This window comes from Podarcis pityusensis (assembly GCF_964106645.2).
Source record: "Podarcis pityusensis genome assembly, chromosome: 13".
Classification (NCBI taxonomy): domain Eukaryota; kingdom Metazoa; phylum Chordata; class Lepidosauria; order Squamata; family Lacertidae; genus Podarcis; species Podarcis pityusensis.
The window spans coordinates 32,674,184-32,702,110 of NC_138038.1; the positions used below are offsets into that span (position 1 = coordinate 32,674,184).

Below are 27,927 nucleotides of genomic sequence, written 5' to 3' on the forward strand. Positions count from 1 at the left end.
GTGAGGGGAGGAGAAGCTGCTTTTCTCAGCTAAAGAAGTTTGAGTAAATGGAGGTGAAGTGAGGCTGAGAAAAATGTGGTAGTTTTAAAACAAAATGTGGGAGGGGGGGACACCAAGGGATTTTTAACAAATGAATAAATCAAACCAACCACTTTTCACCAGGAGAAATAGCAGATATGAGTAGAACACAGAAGCTAAGACCGAAAAGCTAACGCAACAGAACTTTGCCAAGCTGCCTATTCACTGCCCTCATATATTGTTTTAAACTGCCGCTCGCCCTCATGTTGAACCCTGTTCAGTCTACTGAAACCTCTGCTTTCTTTTAAAATCACCAGATGGTTATTCTGTGTTCCCTTCTCATTGCACTCAGACTTCTCTGTCTTTCATTCCTCAGCAGCTTTGTGTGTGAGAGATAACTAATGTGGACCTCCCATATATTCCAGAGTACTCAAACCCATGTCTTTGGCAATTTTCCTCGCAGTTCCTCCCAACCCTGCTTTATTGAAACTTCTACCAGTGTGTAAACCACCGCTTTCCCCCTTGCAGTGTTTCTCCCTTCTTGCTGCCTTGCCAGGGCCACTGCTGTTGTGCGTCCTGCCTTCAGCTTTGTTTCCCTACCCCACTCTGGTTTCATGTGAAGCCAGGATTCCTATGTGGCATTACAAATCTTCCATAGGGGCTGAACAGTGGCGTGTGTGTGCGTATGTGTGTTTGGGGGCAGTTGAGTTGAATCCTTAGAAAATGTATAAGAGCATTGTAGTTTCTGATCAAAACTGACTGAGAATCAGGGAAGTAATAGTGCCACTGTATTCTGCTCTGGTCAGACCTCACCTGGAGTACTGTGTCCAGTTCTGGGCACCACAATTCAAGAAGGACACTGACAAACTGGAACGTGTCCAGAGGAGGGCAACCAAAATGGTCAAAGGCCTGGAAACGATGCCTTATGAGGAACGGCTAAGGGAGCTGGGCATGTTTAGCCTGGAAAAGAGGAGGTTAAGGGGTGATATGATAGCCATGTTCAAATATATAAAAGGATGTCACATAGGGGAGGGAGAAAGGTTGTTTTCTGCTGCTCCAGAGAAGTGGACACGGAGCAATGGAGCCAAACTACAAGAAAGAAGATTCTACCTAAACATTAGGAAGAACTTCCTGACATTAAGAGCTGTTCGACAGTGGAATTTGCTGCCAAGGAGTGTGGTGGAGTCCCCTCTTTGGAGGTCTTTAAGCAGAGGCTTGACAACCATATGTCAGGAGTGCTCTGATGGTGTTTCCTGCTTGGCAGGGGGTTGGACTCGATGGCCCTTGTGGTCTCTTCCAACTCTATGATTCTATGATTCTATGATTCTATGATTCTACAATATTGTGTACCTTCTCGCGTGCATATTGGCATATTCTTCAGTTTATATACAACTAATATGATTTTGGATTTATTAATGCTTTCCCTTTGGAATCTTAAGATCTATGGTTCAGAGCAATAAATGTTTAATCACTACTATTGTGCATCTTAAGTCATGATATTTATTTATTTATTATTCCTCCAATACTGCAAAGTCATATAAAGTGTGTGTGTGTGTGTGTGTGTGTGTGTGTGTCAATCAGTCAATCTTTATTACGGTCCAGAGACCCAACAAATCATTACAAATCAATATATATATATATGTGTTGTGCACAAGATCTCATTTAAAACCAATGCAACATAACAAATAAAACTGAAGTATAATACATTAAAGAAACAAACATGCATAATGTGTTACCTGTCAAGAAGGTTATTAAAACATTGGTGGGGAGTTGTTAGAAAAATAATATGCATATTAATAAACATTTATAAATGTTATGTACTGAGTTGAATAGGATCCAAAATGCAGCAGACTGAATGGTCCTAGAACAATAGGATCCAAAATGCAGCAGTCTGATTGGTCCTAGAACAATAGGATTCAGAATGCAGCAGTCTGATTGGTCCTAGAACAATAGGATTCAGAATGCAGCAGTCTGATTGGTCCTAGAAAAATGCAGCAGTGTGATTGGTCTGCAGGAGCTACCCAATCCAGCTCCAGGTGAATGTGAATCCACAACCTGATTGGCCTACAGGAGAATCCTGGAATTAGCCAATCATGTGCAGCCCATTGTGTAAACAATGTATATAAAGCAGATATTGTGGGGGGACTTCCATTCCTCCTCACCACTAGGAGCTGAATAAAGAGCATGAAATCCACTCTCAACTCCAAGTATATTTCAATTAATAAAAAGGGGAAATGGAGCCATAGATATTATACCAGTGATCAATCTTTATTAATTGCAAAGTTTTCCAACTTCTGGTAGTTTTCCAACTACCGTGCTAGCTGCTGTTAGTAAATTTGTTATTAAATCCTAACTTACAAAGCAGGCAAGATTCTTTCCTAATATTCCTTCCAATTAGATGCAATCTAACAAATGTTTGAAAAACTGATGGTTGATGAAGAGCTATATATCTGCCTTAATTAACTCTTTCTTCAGTTCAAGGACAAAGAGCTACCAGCGTATCTTGTCCTTGGCATTTGCTGTCAAGGAGATAAATGAGAACCCTGAACTTCTACCAAATGTCAGCCTCGGCTTCCACATTTATGACAGTTATACAAATGCAAGGATGACTCATCAGAACACCCTGAAACTTCTTTCCAGTCATAAAACTGTAGTCCCCAACTTCAAATGCAATAAGCAGAAGAATCTGATGGCCGTCATTGGAGGACTTGACTCTGAAATCTCCCTTTACATGGCTACTCTTCTAGGCATCTACAAGATTCCACAGGTAAAATATTTGGATTGGCTATGCAACTTTCCCACATGGAAACCCAGCCAGATGGGTGGGATATAAATAATAACCATTATTATTATTATTATTATTATTATTATTATTGATAATATTTACCATTCTACTATTGGCCTTTTCAATTTCTCTTTTGTTCTTTTTGGAAAGAAAGTGTCAGTCAGCAAACAATGAATTTTTATTTAACACAACTGTGTAATTGGCCCCCTATTCATGCAAGAGGAGAAGTGAACAATTAATCCCATTCTTTATGGGAAGGCACAAGGGTAACCCTCCCTCCCTCCCCAAAACAACTACAAATGGAATTGCCACCACTCAAGGGTATGTCTTGCAGCTGGGTCAGAGCATCTCCCACTGGCAATTGTGACACCTCATTCCAGTGTCTCTGGCATAGAATGGGTAGTCAAAGATAGAATAAGAAACCTAGCAACTGACTAAATGATCTAATTAATGAAGTCTTCCTTGTTCATTTAAATAAAATATACAATAAAATACTAGCAACCAAAGAAATGGGATCCTCATAACAGAGGGTTATGGTTGCGCGCGGGACCCTGATAGGGGTTAAAATGGGGGGGGGAGTAAGAGGTCCTGGCCATCCCCCTGGGATCACACCAGGCAATTTTAGCCAAGAGCCAGTGAGTGGCGTGATCCCAGGGGCTTTAAAAATGGCAGTGTGACGCAAGGAGGGGCACTTACTTCGCATTGTTGAACACCTGCCCACCCTCCCTAGTTTAGGTAGAGTCGCTTGGCCATGCTTTGGTTTGGGTCGCCTGTTTAGGAACAGGGGTTGGGTAGGAATTTTTCCATTTGGCAGATTGGCTTTAGCTATTTGGGAAATCGTCACAACTTGTAAGGTGGCGGTTAGGCATTGGCTCAGTTGGATCGTTTGGTTTACCCCATTGGACGATCACCCTGAGAGGTGGAGTCAGTTATAGTGGGGAGTCAATGCATGAGCCAATACCACTCATGTGATTGTATTTCAATAATGTTGTGGCCAAAATTTTGCCCAAAAACTTAAACTAATATAAGTGTCTGTGTGTATTTATTTTGGGGGTGGGTCTTAGGGCCTCGAAACACAAATGGTACAAGCAGTAAATCACAACTTGGTCATGAAAAAAACCATAAATGCCTTACTCCATGTATGCCTACTCGAGTGCTTTGAACGACAGAATTAACACTACTACAAGTGCCACATAATACCCATGCTGCATTTGTAAGAACTTAACTATTTAGTGTGACAACACCTACACATAGGGACACCCTTTCTATTCTTTTTGGCACCTGTTAACTCCTGGAAAACAGGAGTGCCTGGTGTGCTCTGGTCCATAGGGTCTCAAAGAGTCGGACACGACTAAACAACAGCAAAAACTTTCTTGTTTAGGCAAGCCTACCTAGATGCTTAGAAAGTTGAGGAAATTTTAATGTGTTCTAGTATTTTAACTTTTACATATTTTAAAGTAGGCTTGTAAATGGTCATTTGAGGATTTTTTTTTTTTAAAAAAGCCAAGCAACGTATAAATTTTGTGAAATAAATAAAAAAAGGTGCCAAAGTGTAGCCAACCAAAATTGGGCAGGGATTGTTTATAAAGTGCATACAACATTCCTATGCAATGTGGAAATGCACAATTAGAACATGTAAATGGGAACAGGTATAACACACTAGACAAATGGTTCCCTCCTCACTCAAAAGTTCGATCTACCCCCTCTACCCCTTAGCCCACTTTCATTCGCTAGATTCCCACAAAAGCATTCAGTCATTGGAGAACACTGAAAGGAAAGAGCATCCCTCATGTTATCTGAAGAGGGGACCTTTAGGTTTATAGCATTTGGTGGGAAGCTGTACACCATTGCTGGACAGCAACACTTCCAAGAATGCCTTGAGAGGAGTGCAACATAATATGAGATGATGTTTCTCTCAAGTCATTCCAGGATATGTGGGCAGGGGAAAGCTGAGTAACAAAGCTTGAACTTTTTTAAAGTTAACAACAACAACAAAAAGTAGAAAGTGGAAACAATTTGACCACTTTGTAAGGGTTGTAAAGACTGTGGAGAGAATAATTGGGTGCACTCTCCCTACCTTGGATCAAATCTATGCTTCCAGGTGTCATAAGAAAGCTGCAGAGATAGTGCAGGATAGTGCGCACCCTGGAAATGATCTCTTTCAGCTTTTGCCTTCTGGAAGAAGGTACAGGGTTATAAAGACTAGGATTAGCCACCTGAGAAACAGTTTCTATTCAAATGTAATTTTGGTTTTAAACACAGTGTAAGGTAGTCTCTATGGGAGTACATTGTATTTAATTCTGGGGTATCAGAGTTTTTAGGGGGCTAACCCAGCTGGGATAGCTGGGATAGCAGGCTTGTTGGTTTTTGAATGTCTGATGTAGATTTTTTCAATTTTGTTGTTCTGTATGGGACAATGACAAAGAATATCATATCGTATGAAATGATGGTCAGTGGCAAGTCCCTGCTATATGGTCTGAAGACATTTGTTTTCTCCATTATGACTTTTCAGGAGTATCTTATGTCACCCCCCCTCACCCAATGATCTCCTGAAAAAAAAAGACTTTCCTGACATTTTACTGAAATTTACATATTTTTTTACTTAGATTGCCTATTGTGTAATTGCTCCAGTGACTGATGTTAAAACCCATCTCCCTTCATTCTACCGGATGGTGCCCAATGAAGAATATCAGTATGAAGGGATAGCTCAGCTTCTTCTGCATTTTCAATGGACATGGGTTGGGATCCTCACAATGGATGATGATAATGGAGACAAGTTTTTCCAGACCTTGATTCCAATGCTTTTGAACCATGGAATCTGTATAGCCCTCAAGGGGAAAATTCCACCCACCTCTCAAGTGGCAGATACACTTACTTCCTTTGATTCCATCTTGGACGAAGCTATTTATCTATCGAATGCCAGTGTTCAAGTGTTGGTTGTAAATGCAGAAACTATTACTATCTCTTTTTTGTTATTTAAAATATATGCATATGCAGCACTGGAGGATAGCCTACCATTAGCTGTAGGGAAAGTATGGATCATGACAGCCCAATGGGATTTCTCAGCAGACACAACACAGACGGATATGGATATGCAAGTCTTTGATGGTGCCTTCACTTTTGCAATACACTTAAATGAAGTGAGGGGGTTCAGAAAATTCCTGCAGACTGTTCGTCCTAAATCAAAAAATGAAGATGGGTTTATTTTGCTCTTCTGGGAGAAGGCATTCAACTGCTTATATTCCGATTCTATGGATGGCATGGAAAATAATAATAATGCCTGTAGTGGTGAAGAGAATTTGGAGAGCCTCCCTGGGACACTCTTTGAGATGAGTATGACCGGCCAAAGCTACACCATCTACAATGCAGTTCATGCCATAGGACATAGTTTACATAAGATGTACTCAGCCAGGCAGAAACACAGAGCCATGCCAAACAGAGGTAGAGTGAGTCCAGTAAAAGTACAACCTTGGCAGGTAGTGTTTCTCATCCAAAGTTAATTTCTTTGAAAGCTGTATGCACATATCTGCTAACAATGTCCTGTGTTCCTTGAATACTTTGCCCACTCACGTGACTTCTTTTCTCCTTGTAATTTTTTATTAATAATACAAAAGGTGGATTGAATTCCAGAGTTAAAAAAGAACAGGAAAAAACTGCTGGTTTATTTATTTGGAACAAACAACCCTATTGTTCCTATAATAGGGTGTCTCTACCCTATTATAGAGACACATAATTATTATATTATATAATCCATATTAGGGCAACATATTCATTAGGCCAACTAAAATGTTGCAAAACATGATCGCCTAAGAAAGTATTAGCCTACTATGGATCTGGAGCATTGGTTTTTGTTTTTGTAATGGTCCCACACAAGTATCTTTCTTTCTTTTCTTTTTTTGTTATTTTTATGACTTTACATATAATGGTTTGGTGTTGTTAAGTATAATATTTTACTGCTTAAATATGCTGGATGTGATTAATTCTACAAGTGCCAATTATATGCACAAATTGAAGAATTTTGCAAAAAGAAACAGTTATCTCACTATTTCCTCTCCATTTACATCAGAAGACAAGGAAGGCATATATACTTCCCTATACCCCGAGGTTCACAGAAAAGATCAACATAAAAGCCACAATATATTTAATCAAAATAAAAATAGCACCCCAATAACACCTCCCCATTGGTCCTATTGGTGCACTGGTGGGAATTGTTATTTTGGAAGATGTTCAGTAGGGCCCGTTCTGGGGTAACTTCTGGTCAGTGGCGTAGCGTGGGGGGTGCCAGGGGTGCCGGCCGCACCGGGCGCAACTTCTGGGGGGGGCGCGAGTCCAGAGGGAAGGGGAACGCCCCTCGCTCAGCCCGCGCATCCCTCGCCCGCCGGCAGCTTCTCCTCCTCGCCTCGCTCAGCGCCGCCGCCGCGGATGCCGCCCAGACCCCCCAGCGCCCAGGGCCATTTCCCGGGGAGCCTCCTCTGGCACATGCCCCGCGCAGGAGGAGGAGGGGGAGGCGGCTCCGGGATGCTCCCTCCCGCCCCGGGAGGCAGAACGCAACGCACAACACACACACACCCTGTCGCCCCCGCGGCAGAGCAAGGCAGCCAGACGCGGAGCAGGGAGAAAGGCTTGGGCTCACCTTGGGGCAGCCTCCGGAGAAGCGAGTCCCGAGGAGGAGGAGGAGGAGGAGGAGGAGGAGGAGGAGCCGCCGCTGCCGCTGCCGCCGCCGCCGTGCGCCCCCAGCACCGGGAGAGAGGCCGCTGGCCGCCCGGCGGGCCGTGGTTCCTTCCTCCGTCGGGCGCCCAAGGGGAGGGGGCTTTGGCTGCCTCGGCCCGCGGGGGCTCCACAAATAATAAATTTAATAAATTCCTTTTTTTAAAATAAGATATTTATTAAAGTTTTCAATTTTATACAAAGAGAAAAATGCAAAAAATAGAAAAAATATATATTAAAAACACATAAAATTCACAACTTATTTTTCAATAACATATTTCCCTGACCTCCTCATACCTCCCCTTCTTGTTTTCTAGTTCAAATTATTTGTTCAGCAAATCCTTATCTCATAGCATTACCGCTAAATAACACCTTATTTTCTATCCAAGTTCTTGAAACTTAAACTTTTACTTTAAAAAACCATTTTTTCATAACCTTTTATACCATTACAGCTAGAAACCACTTAACGTAATTTCAATCCAACATCATTCAACATTCCTTAATATTGCAGTATTTCTGTAAATAGTCCTTAAATTTCTTCCAATCTTCTTCTGCCGACTCTTCTCCCTGGTTGCGGATTCTGCCAGTCATTTCTGCCAATCCCATGCAGTCAATCAACTTCATCTGCCATTCTTCCAGAGTGGGTAAATCTTGCGTCTTCCAATACTTTGCAATGAGTATTCTTGCTGCTGTTGTAGCATACATAAAAAAAGTTCTATCTTTTTTAACACCAACTGGCCAACCCAGTGGCGTAGCATGGGGGGTGCAGGGGGGGCCGGCCACACCGGGCGCAACATCTGGGGTTAGGGCAAATCCATGGGTTAGGGGGCGCAAATCCACAGGTTAGGGGGCGCAAATCCATGGGTTAGGGGGCGCAAATTACTTGCCTTGCCCCGGGTGCTGACAACCCACGCTACGCCACTGCTTCTGGTACCTGTTTAGTCATTTTGCTTACCGTATTTTTCGCTCCATAAAACACACTTTTTTGCTCCTAAAAAGTAAGGGGAAATATCTGTGCGTCTTATGGAGCAAATGTGTGGTCGATCCCTGGCTCCCTTTCTGGTCCCGCCTCCTTGCCCAGGCCTCCATTGTTGAATGTTCTGCAGACCGAGGCTGTTTGTTTCCCCAGCGACATGTGATTGGCTGATTAGATTATATGTCTGGAAACTGTAGAAACAACTCCTTTTCCTTTCCTAAAGAAGCTGTAAAACTGTGAGTTTAACCCTATAAAAACAGGATTTTTTTCCCTTTGCAAAGTAAGCTCAACAGCTTTGATCTGATCCTCAAAAAACTGGGGCTTTTCCGCTTTCCTCCTCTAAAAACTAGGTGTGTTTTATGTTCAGGTGCATCTTATGGAGCGAATAATATGGTATTTCTTGTACGACTGTTGTCCAGAAGTTGGGTTTGGGGGCATTCCCACCACATGTGGAGGTGTATGCCTGTGGAAGTTTAGCCTCTTCAGCTTTTTTGTGAGGTTCCTGGGTGTATCAGGGCCAGTTTCTGTGGTGTTCGCTACCATCTGTAAGTGAGTTTCATAGTGAGTTCTTTTCTTTTCACTGATAAGGGAGGTTTAGACCACATTCTAGTCTACCGAGTGGCATTAATTTCATAGCCTATGCCATCTTCCCATAGTTTTTTTTTATTGTGTTGTAATCATATACATTCTTTAATGAGATTAATTAAATAAACAGGGGCTTGTGTATATAACAGGTCTCCTACATGGGCACCACCATTACAATTCTTCAAAGGGTTTTGAAAATATTGATAATAAATGAAATGAAAATTAAAAATTAAAATAAAATATGTGGGGGGCGGGGGGGTTGTCCCTGTCTGCACATCTCCGCTGACAGGGGAGGGCCCATGTGGCATTTGTCTTTCCCCAGTGTGGTCCCCAGAATGTGGTTCCTCACTGGGCCCCAGTCTGCTCTTTTGCGCCAGTTACCAAGGATATTGGCTTGGTGTCAGGCCTGGGCTAGGCTGCACATTCCCTCACAGCTACCTTGACTTTCTCGGTCCCCTCCTGCCATTCTCACTTGGCAGTGGTGGTGGTGGTGATGGCAGCAGCAGTAAGTTGGAGGCCTCCAGTCTAGAAATTTCATTGGGGCTCTCTTGGTCCCGGTGGGATCAAGATTGTCGGGGTATGGGTGTGTGAGGCTCTGCGCTGCCTCTTCACTTGTCATTTTGGGCTCCCTGGGCTCCCTTTTCATTGCTGTGATGGTGAAGGTGGTGTGGGGACCAGACAAGCAGCTTGGTTGGTTCTGGTGGTCCTTAGGAGTTCAGTGCGGCTATGGCACTCACTATCTTGCCTCGCCAAAAGTCCCTCTTTTTAAAATTTTTGGCTTGCACTTTTTTTCATTCCAGCTTCACTCTTTCTTGCGAAGTATCTCCTTTAACAACAGTGCTGGTGACAGAGTGTCATTTGATGAGAATGGTGAATTAGTATCTGGATTTGATATTGTAAACTGGGTACTTTTCCCAAACAAATCATTTTTACGAGTGAAAGTAGGAGGGATGGGTCCACAGGCTTTACCGGATCAGAAATTCACAGTGAATGAAAAGGCTATCACATGGCACAGAATATTTAACCAGGTGGGATCCAAATATAGAAATAAGATAAAACTTAAATTAGTAACAGGCACAATAAAGAACCAGGCCAGGTGATTCCATTCAGTAGAGGAGTCAAACCTTCTGTCTACTTATTTATATGTACATGGAAAATATAAGAGCAAGTGCTAAATGGGAAGAGTTCCAACAATGAGCCTTGATAATTCTTCACACCCTGTTCTATTATTATTCTCAGTAACATATAAGGGGGACTAAATCATAGAGCAGAGTGGTTGACTAAGTGATTATTTTCTCTCTCATTAATTCAGTTATATACTGCCCATATATATTAACACCTCATTATTTAAAAAGTATAAAGGCCAATCCAAATTTTAAAACATTGTAATAAATAAATGTAAGTCAGTGCAGGAGAAGGTAAATGTAAAACTGCTGCCCTACTGTATTATCTTGACAAAATGAAAAAAATGAACAAGGCATCAACTTCCAAGCGTCATTTTCCTAGTGAGCAGATTTTTCTTGTATAATAAAGTCCTGGTGCGATATCCTGGCCATTCTTAGTTCTATGTTAAGAGTTTTCTTAGACACAGCCAAACAGAATTAAGAACAGAATTTGATATCAAAAATGTAAGCTGGTTGTTTCTAGTGTCCTGTATCCTTGCTCTGTTCTTTTCACTGGTCCTGCATTCTCATTTCTAATCTTACTGAAAGGTAGAAGAAACAGCTTGTGAAGAAATCAGCAACTGGCCGATGATGAGCTTGAATCAATTTGTCTGAAAGCCACACATTCAAAATCAATTTCCCCCCTTTTCCCTTTCTATCTATCTAGCATTAATGTACAAAATTCTTGTGGGATTTGATGCTTTTGAATCACTTAAATCTCATTTACCATGGGACTCAATGTTCTCAACAGCAGCAGTGTGTGTGTGTGTGTGTGTGTGTGTCTGTTTGTAATGGTACATCAATTTATTTCTCTTCATTTTTAATGGATAGGTGCTGCCACTTGCCAGATGTAATGATCACTGTCATCCAGGCTACAGCAGAAAAAAGAAGGAGGGGGAGCCATTTTGTTGCTATGATTGCACTCCATGTCCAGATGGAAAGATTTCAGACCAGAATGGTAGAAGACATAGTGACCTAAATGATGGATTGCACATTGAATCCCCTTTTTCTGCTGTCAATATAGTTCCCTAAAACAGAATGTGAATGACAATTGTCTAGTTCTGACATAGATCCATAACATTTTATATCAAGTCCAGATAATGTGTTTGGTATACTGCAAGATTTCATCACCATTGCCATGCTTTTCTAGAAGGGATTTCCATCTCTTATTTCAAGTCGAATGATGTGTGTGTTTTTGATGTACATCTTGATACAGAACATTCATATCATGGGTGTAGTTGAAATCTCTGGAAGACAGAGATTTGTGCTTCATCCATAGTGATTGACACCACCAGTGTAGTTATACATTGATTTCTCAATGTATACACCTCCCACATGTATGGTTGCAGAGTCTTGTTATTGTTTTACCTAAGAAATATCAAAATATTTTTATATAAGTGTAAATAAACAAGAAAGGTCTACTCTGATAGTGTGTGCGTGCGTGTATGAATGTGTGAAAGATGAATGCTGAAATGATCTAGCTTTCTTAATCCCAGCTGGATGTTCTGAGACCAAAAGAGCAATGGCACCAATGTAGAGGAAGAAACTTTCAGAAAGTATTCCCATTTACTCTTATTTAATCAGAGAGTTCTATGCTGAGTTTGTCATCTTTGATTATTGAGCGATTGATACAAACTTTGTCCATTTTCAGATATGGACAACTGTTTCCAATGCACAGAAGGTCAATTCTCAAACCAGAACAAAGATAACTGCCTTCCTAAGACCCTTAACTTTCTCTCTTTCACGGAGCTCTTGGGGACTACTTTAGCCTTCTTTATTTTGTTTTCTTCTCTAATCACAGCTGCAGTGCTGGGGATTTTCATTAAGAACAAGGACATCCCAATCGTCAAAGCCAACAATCGGAAGATCACCTACTCTCTTCTCATCTCTCTACTGCTTTGCTTCCTGTGCTCCTTGCTATTCATTGGCCGACCTAACATAGTGACCTGCTATTTAAGACAAACAGCGTTTGGCATCATATTCTCAGTGGCTGTCTCCTGCATTTTAGCAAAAACCATTACTGTGGTTTTGGCTTTCATGGCCACCAAGCCAGGATCCAGGATGAGAAAATGGGTGGGGAAAAGATTGGCCAGTTCTGTTCTTCTTGGCTGCTCCACTATTCAAGCCATTATATGTGCTGTTTGGTTATGTACTGCTCCTCCATTTCCACATTTGGATATGCATTCTCTGACTGCAGAAATCATACTGGATGCAATGAAGGGTCTGTGACTTTGTTTTATTGTGTTCTGGGGTACTTAGGATTTCTGGCCACTGTCAGCTTCATTGTGGCTTTTCAGGCCAGAAAGTTGCCAGATAGTTTCAATGAAGCCAAGTTCATCACTTTCAGCATGTTGGTCTTTTGCAGTGTTTGGTTGTCTTTTGTTCCTTCTTATTTAAGCACAAAAGGAAAATACATGGTGGCTGTGGAGATCTTCTCCATTTTGTCCTCTAGTGCTGGGTTACTAGGTTGCATCTTTGCCCCCAAATGCTACATAATTATCTTGAGGCCTTCCTTGAACACAAAGGAGCAGCTAATAAGGAGGAATATCTAGGGAATTAATTGCATAAAATGATACTAAATGGGGCCATTTTTTCAAACCAAATATATGTACTAACTTCTTCAACTTTTCAAGTCTTCTCCATTGACTGCTTTTGTAAAAAATATCATGATGAAAATGCAACAGATTTACACATCTTGTTGTGTACAAACTGTAAATTACAGTTTAAAATAGTGGTTAATTGCCATTGGTTATGAATCTGACTCAATTCATTAGCCATTGTCTGTTGCAAACGATTGTCTGTAATTTGTGCAAAATGCTAAGTCAGCATTTTTGAGGGAGTTCTCCTCTAGGCTATACAGCAGGAGGTGGAAAAGTGATGAAGCATTAAAAGGCCAATAAGAGCAATATCAATTATCTATGGTCATGAAAAATTTACTGGCCAATATGTTAAAATAATACAGCAACGAGCCATTTCCTCCAATTTGAAAAAATCCAGTACTAGGTATATTGAAGTGCTAGTTTCATAAACATAAAGTAAGAACTGTTGTTGGGGGCATGAACAGTGATGCTAACTTGTATTTGTGTTTAGAAGAAATATGGGGGGAAAGTTGATTTACATGCATGCTGACGTTTTGTGTTTCTTCATGTATGATAATACTGTATTTCCAAGGACAAATTCAAATTTTCACATAGTTATTACCATAAATAACAAATTCCCCAGATCTACCATGAATTTTCTGTTAGAATCTCAAATTGCAATAAAAATTCTGAATTAAATTAACGTTATTGTTATCATCACCATCATCATCATCATTTTTCACACACAATTCTATCTTTCCACCTGTGATTTAATTTTATTGCCACCATATTGTTCCTTTCCCCATTGAATGAAAGGGTATGATATATGTTTATCTGAGGGTCAGTTTCCCTTTAGTATACACTCCTTGATGCAGATTTTCAGATGCACATACTGCTTTGGTGGAAGAAACACAAGTCTTCATCCTCTGGTTCGAGTAAAGTCTATCCAAGGCTATGTTTATTTAGACATGGCAATTGCATTGCAGAAGACCCACACCCCATCAACCAGAATCTCTTTTAAGCTTATCAATGGGATGTTCTGCCTACATACAGAGCTAACAGCTACTTAAAGGGATGATATCCTTTTCACAACCAGCTTAATAAGAAACCACAATAAGCTAACTTCAGAGGGAAAACACAAGAAAAACAGGATTGCTGAAATCAAAACCGCCAACATTCTGTACTTCCTTTGTACTTTTACCTTCTCTGACACCTTCATGCTAACTTTCTTTTTACATCTAAGAGAAACATGCCCTTAAGATATAATTCATAATTACCTTTGAGTAACTTGTACAAATTTAATTCTTAGGAAGCCATGAAGAACAGAATGATATAATGCTATAACCTGAGGAAACTGTATAAAAGCCTAGTATGTTCTAATCAAAACAGCTTCCTACCATCAAAAACAATTTGCCTTATACTTGCTTGCTATTCAGCTTGAATATCACTGATCAAATTTTGGACTTATGAATGCTTTGCTACTCAACTGTTAAGATCTGAACCTTGTAACAAAACATGCTTAAGCACTATTTCTTGTCTTAGGCTAATATTTACTTTTGATATTTTTGTCTTATTTATTTATCAATCAAAGTGAACCAAGAATTCAAAGATTTCCCTACTCGAAACTAACATTGAAGAAGTGGTAATCAGTTACAGGCAATGAGCCTAGGACTCCCTAGATGTATATAGTCTTTCTTCTATGTATTACACTTTATATTTGCTTATTATTTTGGTTTGACTTGGTTTGGCATGTTGTTGTTTCTCATTTCTCCTCATCATGCTGATTCTATATTTCACATGTCACTTTGTCACATCATAGAATCATAGTATTTTAGAGCTGGAAGGGACCACGTGGAACTCCTGCAATGTAGGAATCCTTTGCCCAACATGAGGCTCAAACCCCTGACCCTGAGATAAAGAGTCTCATGCTCTACCTGACTGAGCTATCCTATTATTTCAGGTAATTTATCACTTACCTTTTTCTCCCTCCTCTCAGTCTTTCCATACTTTCCAATCCAGCTGTATTATTATTTTTTGTATCTTCTCTTCGAGTTCATTTCTTTCTATTTCTTTCTATACTGCATAATGCTCATATCCATTCAATTATATGGGTCACATTTTAAATGACATTTACTTTTTTATATTGATTGATTTAAAAATGTTCTTTAATAGTAATTTCAGCTGTATCTCTGATTTTGCTGTTCAAAGAGATCCATTGCTATTGGAGTGTGACTTCAGAGGTGGATTTAGGTTAGTACTACTGGATCCACCACAATGGGCACCAAGCTTAGGGGGCAATGAAATGCATCACAACTAGGAATAGTGTATTGGTGACTGGCTGATAGATTTTACAGAAAGTTGGGTTCAATGTGGCTTTCTTGAGCAGCACATTCACAGTTACCACAGTCTGTCCCACTGTCAAACATCTCTTACCATCAGAAAGTTCTTTGTAATGCTTAGTTGCAATCTCCTTTCTTTTAACTTGAAGCCATTGATTTTTGTCCTACCCTCCAGAGTAGGAGAAAACAAGCTTGTTCGATCTTCTGTGTGACAGCTCTTTAGATATTGAAGGATGGCTATCATATCTCCTCTCAGTCTCCTCTTATCCAGAGCTTTCAACCATCCTGCATTTTTCAGCAATTGGTTTGGAGAAGCCTTACTGCCTCCAACCTTGGAGGCTGTGTACAGACATGACGAGTGGCCATTTTGATCACCTAATTCTCCATGAAGTTGTTTAATCCACTTTTAGAGCCATTCAAGTTACTGGCTATCACTGCCTTCTGTTGCTTGAAACCATGCAGCATGTGGGCTGGGCTGGGGCCTGCTCTTGTACTTGAGTCCCAGTTGTGAGTTTCCTTCAGGCATCTGGTAGGCCACTGTGGGAACAGGATGCTGGACTAGAAGGGCCATTGGCCTGGCCCAGCAGGCTAATTTTATATTATCTTATGAATATGGGCAGTTCTCTGAATTAACTGTTGTGTAAAGAAGTCAAGGACACTTCAAGGAATAAGAAGAATGGTCCTCTTGTGGATTACAAATTGCTTAAGTTACAGCGAGCAAATAGTAGGAATAAATTGAGAGTTCACCAAATGGACAGATGTAAAAAAATGGTGTCCCCCAAGGATGAGTATTGGGATCTGTGCTTTTTAACATAAATTATCTAACTCTAGATTAACGATCTAGAACTTTGGAACATACAACCTTAGGAGGCAGCAATGAACACAAATTTGGATGCCTTTAAAAGAGAATTGGACAATTTTTGGAGGATAAGACTATCAACGGCTGCTAATTAAAATGGCTATGCTCTGCATTAATGGGCAGAGTGAGCAATGATTCTAAATATCAGTTGCTGGAAGCTACAGAAAGGGAGAGTGCACTTCCAATTGAATCCTACTTGCTTGTTTCTTCCAGGCATGTGGTTGGCTACTGTCAGAACAGGATGCTGGATTACATGTGCCGTTGATTACATGTGCCTGCTATCCAGCAGGCTGTTCTTATGTTCTTTGCTTTTTAGCTAATTAATCACCCACCCAAATGACCTCAAAGTTGGGTTATGCTATCATAAAATTGCAATAACAGTCCTTGAAATAGAGTGGAATATTGCCCTAGAATGCAGAGTAATCCAGAAACTCCAGTAAAACATAAATTATGGTCAGTATCCTAAAACTATCCAGCTGTCATAACAATCAGATAGGTTTATCTATTAAATTAGATTAAAAATAAGAATACTTTATTCTATTCTTCAGCCACAAGTAATGTTTTGCACAATGCAATACACTGAGGAGACATTTTTGAAAACTTTGATTATCACAAATTATTAGTTGTCCTCATGCATATTGCCAAATCCCATGTGGATTTTCTCTGATCACAATCACAATAATTAAAAAACTCTGAAAGTAGATATTGAATATTCAGTGCTGGGATGTTGGGTGGCATAGAGGCAGGGTGACAGACTGATCTGTGTGAGATTGCCATCCTCAGAAAGGGTCCAGAGCCACTGAACAGGCTGGACGTTTATTTTGGATTGATGCTGGGCATTCTGCATGAATATGTGGCTCAAGATGATGGGGTTGTTTCTTTCGCCTCTGCTTCTCTTGTTTCCGCGACTCCCTCAGACTGACTGTGAGTCACATGCTTTTATGCATACCATGGTTGATTCCCCCCACTTCCCACATCAATATTATCAGTCAGGGGACCTAACGATTGGATTTATTGTTACTCAGTATGGCTACTTATCTGATGAACTATCATTCAGGGTACATCCCACAAACGCGTTTCTGGAAGAACTAAAACTTATGTAAGGAGTATGTTTTCTCTGCGTACTTCAGGCCAGGTCATAACTATTACTCCTTGAAAAAAGTGGTTTTAAAATGTCCTTAATGAATTCTGGGTATGTTATACGCATATATCAATACGTAAGGCTTTGCACCTGCTTGATCTACTCAACAAACCCCATTATCTCCTCCATATTAACACACAGGGTTTCCCCTTCTCATTTCCCCTTTCCAGTTGCATTTCTGAAGCCACTTCTATCTTGCACTGATTCTCACCTTCGTCTTCAAAACTAGGCTTGTGTGTGAGGGGAGGAGAAGCTGCTTTTCTCAGCTAAAGAGGTTTGAGTAAATGGAGGTGAAGTGAGGAAAGAGCATGAAATCCATTCTCAACTCCGAGTATATTTCAATTAATAAAAAGGGGAAATGGAGCCATAGATATTATACCAGTGATCAATCTTTATTAATTGCAAAGTTTTCCAACATTTGGCTATTATCGTGCTAGCTGCTGTTAGTAAATTTGTTATTAAATCCTAACTTACAAAGCGGGCAAGATTCTTTCCTAATATTCCTTCCAATTAGATGTAATCTAACAAATATTTGAAAAACTGATGGTTGATGAAGAGCTATATATCTGCCTTAATTAACTCTTTCTTCAGTTCAAGGACAAAGAGCTACCAGCGTATCTTGTCCTTGGCATTTGCTGTCAAGGAGATAAACGAGAACCCTGAATTTCTACCAAATGTCAGCCTTGGCTTCCACATTTATGACAGTTATACAAATGCAAGGATGACTCATCAGAACACCCTGAAACTTCTTTCCAGTCACAAAACTGTAGTCCCCAATTTCAAATGCAATAAGCAGAAGAATCTGATGGCCGTCATTGGAGGACTCGACTCTGAAATCTCCCTTTACATGGCTACTCTTTTAGGCATCTTCAAGATTCCACAGGTAAAATATCTGGATTGGCTATGCAGCTTTCCCACATGGAAACCCAGCCAGATGGGTGGGATATAATTAATAACTATTATTATTATTATTATTGGATAATATTTACCTTTCTACTGTTGGCCTTTTCAGTTTTTCTTTTGTTCTTTTTGGAAAGAAAGTGTCAGTCTGCAAACAATGAATGTGTAGTTAACACAACTGTGTAATTGGCCCCCTATTCATGCAAGAGGAAAAGTGAACAATTAATCCCATTCTTTATAGGAAGGCACAAGTGGTAATCCTCCCTCCCTCCCCAAAACAACTACAAATGGAATTGCCACCACTCAATGGTATGTTTTGCAGCTGGGCCAGAGCATCTCCCACTGGCAATTGTGACACCTGGCATAGAATGGGTAGTCAAAGATAGAATAAGAAACCTAGCAACTGACTGAATAATCCAATAAATGAAGTATTCCTTGTTCATTTAAATAAAATATACAATAAAATACTAGCAAGCAAAGAAATGGGATCCTCATAACAGAGGGTTCTGGTTGCATGTGGGACCCAAGAGCTCACCTGATAGGGTTAGAATAGGGGGGGAGTAAGAGGTCCTGGCCATCCCCCTGGGATCACACCAGGTGATTTTAGCTGACAGCCAGTGAGTGGTGTGATCCCAGGGGCTTAGAAACGGCAGTGTGACGCAAGGAGGGGCCCTTGCTTCGCACTGTTGAACACCTGCCCACCCTCCCTAGTTTAGGTACAGTTGCTTGACCATGCTTTGGTTTGGGTCGCCTGTTTTGGAACAGGGGTAGGGTAGGAATTTTTCCATTTGGCAAATTGCCTTTCGGCATTTGGTTTTCACCTACCCCTTGGCAAATCGTTACAACTTGTAAGGTGGCGGTTAGGCATTGGCTCAGTTGGATTGTGGGGGGGGGGGGAGGTGCGGCCATCACCTGCCCCTACAGGAACTGGGTATTCCGTTAAAGGAATCTGGGCATCCTGGATCTCGTCCGAAGTCCGCTTGAGGGGCTAGGGCCATGCCCGGACCACAGAAACCTCGGGGTGAGCTTAGGTTGGTCCTCATCGACCTAGCTCCCTCGTTTGGTTTACCCCATTGGATGATCACCCTGAGAGGTGGAATCAGTGATAGTGGGGAGTCAATGCCTAAGCCAATACCTCTCACGTGATTGTATTTCAATAAAGTTGTGGCCAAAACTTTGCCCAAAAACTTAAACTAATATAAGTGTCCGTGTGTATTTATTTTGGGGGTTTTTTTAATGATATTTATTACTTTTTTAACATTTCCAACACAATCAAAAAAAGAAAAAGGGAAAAAAGAAAAAACAATGCAAATACAATACAAAAACGCTACATAAACTAAAAAAACAAATAAAAACAAGCAAAAACAGTTTAAAATTACCTCAAACATTTTCAATATCTTATATTTCATTCACTTATTTCCAGCGACCTCCTCCCACCTCCCTTTTTGCATTCCACTTCTATTATTTGTTTCAACAATTCCTTTCCATCTTACTCTGTTTTCTGTTCTATAATTATCTTTACACATTCTTGCCATACTTTTCCTTAATTATTCAATTAATCTATTTATACCTAATTCCTTATGACATTTCTGCTAAAGCCATATAATTTCATTCCAACATTTTTCTAACATTCCTTAATTTTACAATATCTCTATAAATGGTCTTTAAACTTTTTCCAATCTTCTTCCACCGACTCTTCACCCTGGTCTCGGATCTTGCCAGTCATTTCCGCCAATTCCATATAGTCCATCAATTTCATCTGCCATTATCCAACGCTTCAATGTTTTCAAAAAACAACCATTCTCTCAACCAGCAAAGAGCAGATGGTTCACAGCAAAATTTAAAGGTCTGGCAGGGCAGGTCCTCCTCCTTCTTTGGCATCCATCAATATCTTAAGTTTTACTCGAGGCTTCCTGCCCTGCCAGACAACTCTAGGAGCATCCCTCTGCCACCTCCTGAAACCCTCCATCCCATCCAAAGCTTGCAGTGTTTGAAACAAAAGCAACATCCCCAACAACACAGCAGCCCTCATCCCTACCACAATAACTCGACCCAACAGTGACAACTTCTGATTTGTCCATATTTCCAAATCCCCCTTCTCTTCAATCCAGCATCCTTCACGGTTATCCTTAAGCAGATTCACATTTTTGGCAGTCATGTCAACCCCCAAATACCTCTCTTTCTTAACCAATGTTAGTATCGCCTCCTGAAACTCTATCAAGCTTTCCTTTTCCAATTCAGATAGGGCTCTGGTCCTCAAATTCATCCGTTCTTCTTTAAGTTTAATCCTAACGAATGTCAACTTATGTTTGTCAGGTTGACTTTGTATGGATGGGACTCTCCTCTCCAGTTGTATTATTTTAGATTCAGCAGCAAGGGTTTTTCCCCTGACTTCATCTGCAGTTTGCCATATCGAAGTAGATTCCTGTGTCAGTTTCTGAGTGGTTTCTGAATTAGTATTCACCTTTTGTCCCAAGTTATTTAAGCTTTCTATTGTTGAGTCAATTTCAATATTTGCAACATCCAATTTCACATTTCTCGCATCTATTTTCTTGTGGAGTTGTTCCAGCGAATCGTTTATTTTCAATAATGCAGCCACTAAGGCCTCCTCTGTCGACATCCCGCCTGTTTTTTCCTTTCCGTTTGCCATAACACTTAAAAGATTCAAGGTCAATTCCAAAGTCTCACACTTTCTTATCTTGCAGCTGGAAAATCCCCTAGCCCAGCTCCTATCAAGTAACCAATTTCAAAAGCTTCCACTAGGGGAAAGCGAGTTGTATTTGTATTAGTTAGTATGTCCTCTTTTAAACACAGTTTCAATAATCCAAAATTAGTTTCAATTTTCAGTTACTTTCCTCCTTTTTTAATAAAGTTCAGTAAGATTGTTTCAATTTTCCATTACTTTACTCCTTTTTAAGTGCAGACGAAGACAATGGAAACAATGTATCTCTCTTATGCTAGCTGTCACCAAACGTTCTATACGCTGTCAATGAACCTTCCAAGTCACGTCGATTTTACTGGCAGCCCATTTCTAGGTTCGGAACGGTGGTATTTTAACTTCCTCACTCACTCCTGCAGGGATATACAATCCAAAGCCTCCCCCCTCTTCTCCTGCTTATAAGGGGGGTTTAATATTTTTTACTGATGAAAATTTAGTCCTTTACAGTGGGCTTTCCAAGACTTTAGCTTGCAGCCTCTTTGCCTCAGTCTTATTTACAAAAAGGGGAGGTGGACTTCCTGTTTTGAACCTCCCCGTTTCGGTGCCAAATTAAAACATTTAAAAATCCAATTCTTCACTCTACTCACGGGTAGTTGCTTTAAAATCAAATTGTCCACAGGAAAAAGTTAGCGCTCTCCGGCATCACCTATGCGGCTTCGCTTCATGGAAGAAGCAGTCGATCCGAAGCACCGCGCCGCTCACCCCACATCGCTCCGGATCCCCGAAACCAGGTTTCCCCACGAGTAGGGGAGGCGCAAAAGGTGCCCGCCGAATCCCACCTTCACAAGCTTTAACCGCCTGTGATTTTTAGTGGGTCTCCGCCTTCGCCGTGGCGGCCAGACCCAAATTTCCACGGGGCAAATTCCTCCCGATCAGAGGAATTCCGCCATTGCCAGTGGCGCCAACCCGGAAGTCTCCCGTGTGTATTTTTTTGGGGGGGTGGGTCTTGGGGCCTCGAGACGCAAATGGTACAAGCAGTAAAGTACAACTTGGTAATAGCTGGGATAGCTGGGATAGCAAGCTTGTTGGTTTTTGAATGTCTGATGTAGATTTTTTCAATTTCATTGTTCTGTATGGGACAATGACAATAAAGCTTATCGTATTGTGTCAAATGATGGTCAGTGGCAAGTCCCTGCTATATAGTTTGAAGACATTTGTTTTCTCCATTATGACTTTTCAGGAGTATCTTATGTCACCCCCCCACTCACCCAATGAACTCTTGAAAAAAAGACTTTCCTGACATTTTACTGAAATTTGCATGTCTTTTTACTTAGATTGCCTATTGTGTAATTGCTCCAGTGACTGGTGTTAAAACCCATCTCCCTTCATTCTACCGAATGGTGCCCAATGAAGAATACCAGTATGAAGGGATAGCTCAGCTTCTTTTGCATTTTAAATGGACGTGGGTTGGAATCCTCACAATGGACGATGATAATGGAGACAAGTTTTTCCAGACCTTGATTCCAATGCTTTTGAAACATGGAATCTGTATAGCCCTCAAGGGAAAAATTCCAGCCACCTCTCATGCGGCAGATACACATACTTCCTTTGATTCCATCTTAGACGAAGCTATTTATCTATCAAATGCCAGTGTTCAAGTGTTGGTTGTAAATGCAGAAACTATTACTATCTCTTTTTTGTTAATTAAAATATATGCATATGCAGCACAGGAGTCTATTCTACCATTAGCTATGGGGAAAGTGTGGATCATGACAGCCCAATGGGATTTCTCAGCAGACACAATACAGATGGAGATGGATATGGATATGCAAGTCTTTGATGGTGCCTTCACTTTTGCAATACACTTAAATGAAGTGAGGGGGTTCAGAAAATTCCTGCAGACTGTTCGTCCTAAATCAAAAAATGAAGATGGGTTTATTTTGCTCTTCTGGGAGAATGCATTCAGCTGCTTATATTCTGATTCTATGGATGGCATGGAAAATAGTAATAATGCCTGTAGTGGCGAAGAGAATTTGGAGAGCCTCCCTGGGACACTCTTTGAGATGAGTATGACCGGCCAAAGCTACACCATCTACAATGCAGTTCATGCCATAGGACATAGTTTACATAAGATGTACTCAGCCAGGCGGAAACACAGAGCCATGACAAACAGGGGTAGAGTGAGTCCAGTAAAAGTACAACCTTGGCAGGTAGTGTTTCTCATCCAAAGTTAATTTCTTTGAAAGCTGTATGCACATATCTGCTAACAATGTCCTGTGTTCCTTGAATACTTTGCCCACTCACGTGACTTCTTTTCTCCTTGTAATTTTTTATTAATAATACAAAAGGTGGATAGAATTCCAGAGTTAAAAGAGAACAGGAAAAAACTGCGGTTTATTTATTTGGAACAAACAAACGTTTCTACCCTATTATAGAGACACATAATTATTATATTATATTATATAATCCATATTAGGGCAACATATTCATTAGGCCAATTAAATGTTGCAAAACATGATCGCCTAAGAAAGTATTAGCCTACTATGGATCTGGAGCATTGGTTTTTGTTTTTGTAATAGTCCCACACAAGTATCTTTCTTTCTTTTCTTTTTTTGTTATTTTTATGACCTTACATATAAAGATTTGGTGTTGTTAAGTATAATATTTTACTGCTTAGATATGCTGGATGTGATTAATTCTACAAGTGCCAATTATATGCACAAATTGAAGAATTTTGCAAAAAGAAACAGTTATCTCACTATTTCCTCTCCATTTACGTCAGAATAGAAGGAAGGCATATATAAGTCCCTATACCCCGAGGTTCACAGAAAAGATCAACATAAAAGCCACAATATATTTAATCAAAATAAAAATAGCACCCCAATAACACCTCCCCATTGGTCCCATTGGGGCACTGGTGGGAATTGTTATTTTGGAAGATGTTCAGTAGGGCCCGTTCTGGGGTAACGTCTAGTACCTGTTTAGTCATTTTGCTTACCGTATTTTTCGCTCCATAAGGCACACTTTTTCCTCCTAAAAAGTAAGGGGAAATATCTGTGCGTCTTATGGAGCGAATGTGTGGTCGATCCCTGGCTCCCTTTCTGGTCCCGCCCCCTTGCCCAGGCCTCCATTGTTGAATGTTCTGCAGACGGAGGATGTTTGTTTCCCCAGCGACATGTGATTGGCTGATTAGATTATATGTCTGGAAACTGTAGAAACAACTCCTTTTCCTTTCCTAAAGAAGCTGCAAAACTGTGAGTTTAACCCTATAAAAACAGGATTTTTTTCCCTTTGCAAAGTAAGCTCAACAACTTTGAGCTGATCCTCAAAAACCTGGGGCTTTTCCCCTTTCCTCCTCTAAAAACTAGGTGCGTTTTATGTTCAGGTGCATCTTATGGAGTGAAAAATATGGTATTTCTTGTATGACTGTTGTCCAGAAGAGTTGGGTTTGGGGGCATTCCCACCACATGTGGAGGTGTATGCCTGTGGAAGTGTAGCCTCTCCAGCCTTTTTGTGAGGTTCCTGGGTGTATCAGGGCCAGTTTCTGTGGTGTTCGGTACCATCTGTAAGTGAGTTTCATAATGAGTTCTTTTCTTTTCAATGACAAGGGAGGTTTAGAACACATTCTAGTCTACCGAGTGGCATTAATTTCATAGCCTATGCCATCTTCCCGTTGTTTCTTTATTGTATTGTAATCATATAAATTCTTTAATGAGATTAATTAAATAAACAGGGGCTTGTGTATGTAACAGGTCTCAACTTCTTCAAAGGGTTTAGAAAATATTGATAATAAATGAAATGAAAATTAAAAATTAAAATAAATATTGGCTTGGTGTCAGGCCGGGGCTAGGCTGCACATTCCCTCACAGTCTCCCTGACTTTCTTGGTCCCCTCCTGCCATTCTCACTTGGTAGTGGTGGTGGTGGTGATGGCAGCAGCAGTAAGTTGGAGGCCTCCAGTCTAGGAATTTCATTGGGGCTCTCTTGGTCCTGGTGGGATCAAGATTGTCGGGGTATGGGTGTGTGAGGCTCTGCGCTGCCTCTTCACTTGTCATTTTGGGCTCCCTGGGCTTCCTTTTCATTGCTGTGATGGTGAAGGTGGTGTGGGGACCAGACAAGCAGCTTGGTTGGTTCTGGTGGTCCTTAGGAGTTCAGTGCGGCTATGGCACTCACTATCTTGCCTCGCCAAAAGTCCCTCTTTTTAAAAAAATTGGCTTGCACTTTTTTTCATTCCAGCTTCACTCTTTCTTGCGAAGTATCTCCTTTAACAACAGTGCTGGTGACAGAGTGTCATTTGATGAGAATGGTGAATTAGTATCTGGATTTGATATTGTAAACTGGGTACTTTTCCCAAACAAATCATTTTTACGAGTGAAAGTAGGAGGGATGGATCCACAGGCTTTACCGGATCAGAAATTCACAGTGAATGAAAAGGCTATCACATGGCACAGAATATTTAACCAGGTGGGATCCAAATATAGAAATAAGATAAAACTTAAATTAGTAACAGGCACAATAAAGAACCAGGCCAGGTGATTCCATTCAGTAGAGGAGTCAAACCTTCTGTCTACTTATTTATATGTACATGGAAAATATAAGAGCAAGTGCTAAATGGGAAGAGTTCCAACAATGAGCCTTGATAATTCTTCACACCCTGTTCTATTATTATTCTCAGTAACATATAAGGGGGACTAAATCATAGAGCAGAGTAGTTGACTAAGTGATTATTTTCTCTCTCATTAATTCAGTTATATACTGCCCATATATATTAACACCTCATTATTTAAAAAGTATAAAGGCCAATCCAAATTTTAAAACATTGTAATAAATAAATGTAAGTCAGTGCAAGAGAAGGTAAATGTAAAACTGCTGCCCTACTGTATTATCTTGACAAAATGAAAAAAATGAACAAGGCATCAACTTCCAAGGGTCATTTTCCTAGTGAGCAGATTTTTCTTGTATAATAAAGTCCTGGTGCGATATCCTGGCCATTCTTAGTTCTATGTTAGGAGTTTTCTTAGACACAGCCAAACATAATTAAGAACAGAATTTGATATCAAAAATGTAAGCTGGTTGTTTCTAGTGTCCTGTATGCTTGCTCTGTTCTTTTCACTGGTTCTGCATTCTCATTCCTAATCTTACTGAAAGGTAGAAGAAACAGCTTGTGAAGAAATCAGCAACTGGCCGATGATGAGCTTGAATCAATTTGTCTGAAAGCCACACATTCAAAATCAATTTCCCCCCTTTTCCCTTTCTATCTATCTAGCATTAATGTACAAAATTCTTGTGGGATTTGATGCTTTTGAATCACTTAAATCTCATTTACCATGGGACCCAATGTTCTCAACAGCAGCAGTGTGTGTGTGTGTGTGTGTGTGTGTGTGTGTGTGTCTGTTTGTAAAGGTACATCACTTTATTTCTCTTCATTTTTAATGGATAGGTGCTGCCACTTGCCAGATGTAATGATCACTGTCATCCAGGCTACAGCAGAAAAAAGAAGGAGGGGGAGCCATTTTGTTGCTATGATTGCACTCCATGTCCAGATGGAAAGATTTCAGACCAGAATGGTAGAAGACATAGTGACCTAAATGATGGATTGCACATTGAATCCCCTTTTTCTGCTGCCAATATAGTTCCCTAAAACAGAATGTGAATGACAATTGTCTAGTTCTGACATAGATCCATAACATTTTATATCAAGTCCAGATAATGTGTTTGGTATACTGCAAGATTTCATCACCATTGCCATGCTTTTCTAGAAGGGATTTCCATCTCTTATTTCAAGTCGAATGATGTGTGTGTTTTTGATGTACATCTTGATACAGAACATTCATATCATAGGTGTAGTTGAAATCTCTGGAAGACAGAGATTTGTGCTTCATCCATAGTGATTGACACCACCAGTGTAGTTATACATTGATTTCTCAATGTATACACCTCCCACATGTATGGTTGCAGAGTCTTGTTATTGTTTTACCTAAGAAATATCAAAATATTTTTAAATAAGTGAAAATACAACAAGAAATGTCTACTCTGATAGTGTGTGTGTGAGTGTGTGTGTGTGTGTGGTGTGTGTGTGTGTGTGTGAAAGATGAATGCTGAAATGATCTAGCTTTCTTAATCCCAGCTGGATGTTCTGAGTCCAAAAGAGCAATGGCACTAATGTAGAGGAAGAAACTTTCAGAAAGTATTCCCATTTACTCTTATTTAATCAGACAGTTCTATGCTGAGTTTGTCATCTTTGATTATCGAGCGATTGATACAAACTTTGTCCCATTTTCAGATATGGACAACTGTTTCCAATGCACAGAAGGTCAATTCTCAAACCAGAACAAAGATAACTGCCTTCCTAAGACCCTTAACTTTCTCTCTTTCACGGAGCTCTTGGGGACTACTTTAGCCTTCTTTATTTTGTTTTCTTCTCTAATCACAGCTGCAGTGCTGGGGATTTTCATTAAGAACAAGGACACCCCAATCATCAAAGCCAACAATCGGGAGATCACCTACTCTCTTCTCATCTCTCTACTGCTTTGCTTCCTGTGCTCCTTGCTATTCATTGGCCGACCTAACATAGTGACCTGCTATTTAAGACAAACAGCGTTTGGCATCATATTCTCAGTGGCTGTCTCCTGCATTTTAGCAAAAACCATTACTGTGGTTTTGGCTTTCATGGCCACCAAGCCAGGATCCAGGATGAGAAAATGGGTGGGGAAAAGATTGGCCAGTTCTGTTCTTCTTGGCTGCTCCACTATTCAAGCCATTATATGTGCTGTTTGGTTATGTACTGCTCCTCCATTTCCACATTTGGATATGCATTCTCTGACTGCAGAAATAATACTGGAATGCAATGAAGGGTCTGTGACTCTGTTTTGTTGTGTTCTGGGGTACTTAGGATTTCTGGCCACTGTCAGCTTCATTGTGGCTTTTCAGGCCAGAAAGCTGCCAGATAGTTTCAATGAAGCCAAGTTCATCACTTTCAGCATGTTGGTCTTTTGCAGTGTTTGGTTGTCTTTTGTTCCTTCTTATTTAAGCACAAAAGGAAAATACATGGTGGCTGTGGAGATCTTCTCCATTTTGTCCTCTAGTGCTGGGTTACTAGGTTGCATCTTTGCCCCCAAATGCTACATAATTATCTTGAGGCCTTCCTTGAACACAAAGGACCAGCTAATAAGGAGGAATATCTAGGAAATTAATTGCATAAAATGATATTAAATGGG

The 27,927-nt window shown here is 40.5% G+C and overlaps 2 protein-coding genes across 2 annotated transcripts in view; both read left to right on the plus strand.

Annotated features, from left to right (window-relative positions):
- Positions 1-27,927, plus strand: part of LOC308461293 (uncharacterized protein) — a 392,813-nt gene that overhangs the window by 193,026 nt on the left and 171,860 nt on the right. The window lies entirely within an intron of this gene.
- LOC308461868 (extracellular calcium-sensing receptor-like) lies at positions 17,703-25,246 on the plus strand (the record flags this gene model as incomplete). The annotated part of the gene is made up of 3 exons (XM_080979033.1): positions 17,703-18,035; positions 22,046-22,891; positions 24,947-25,246. The coding sequence occupies 3 exons, from the start codon at positions 17,703-17,705 to the stop codon at positions 25,244-25,246; spliced, it is 1,479 nt and encodes a 492-aa protein (XP_080835159.1).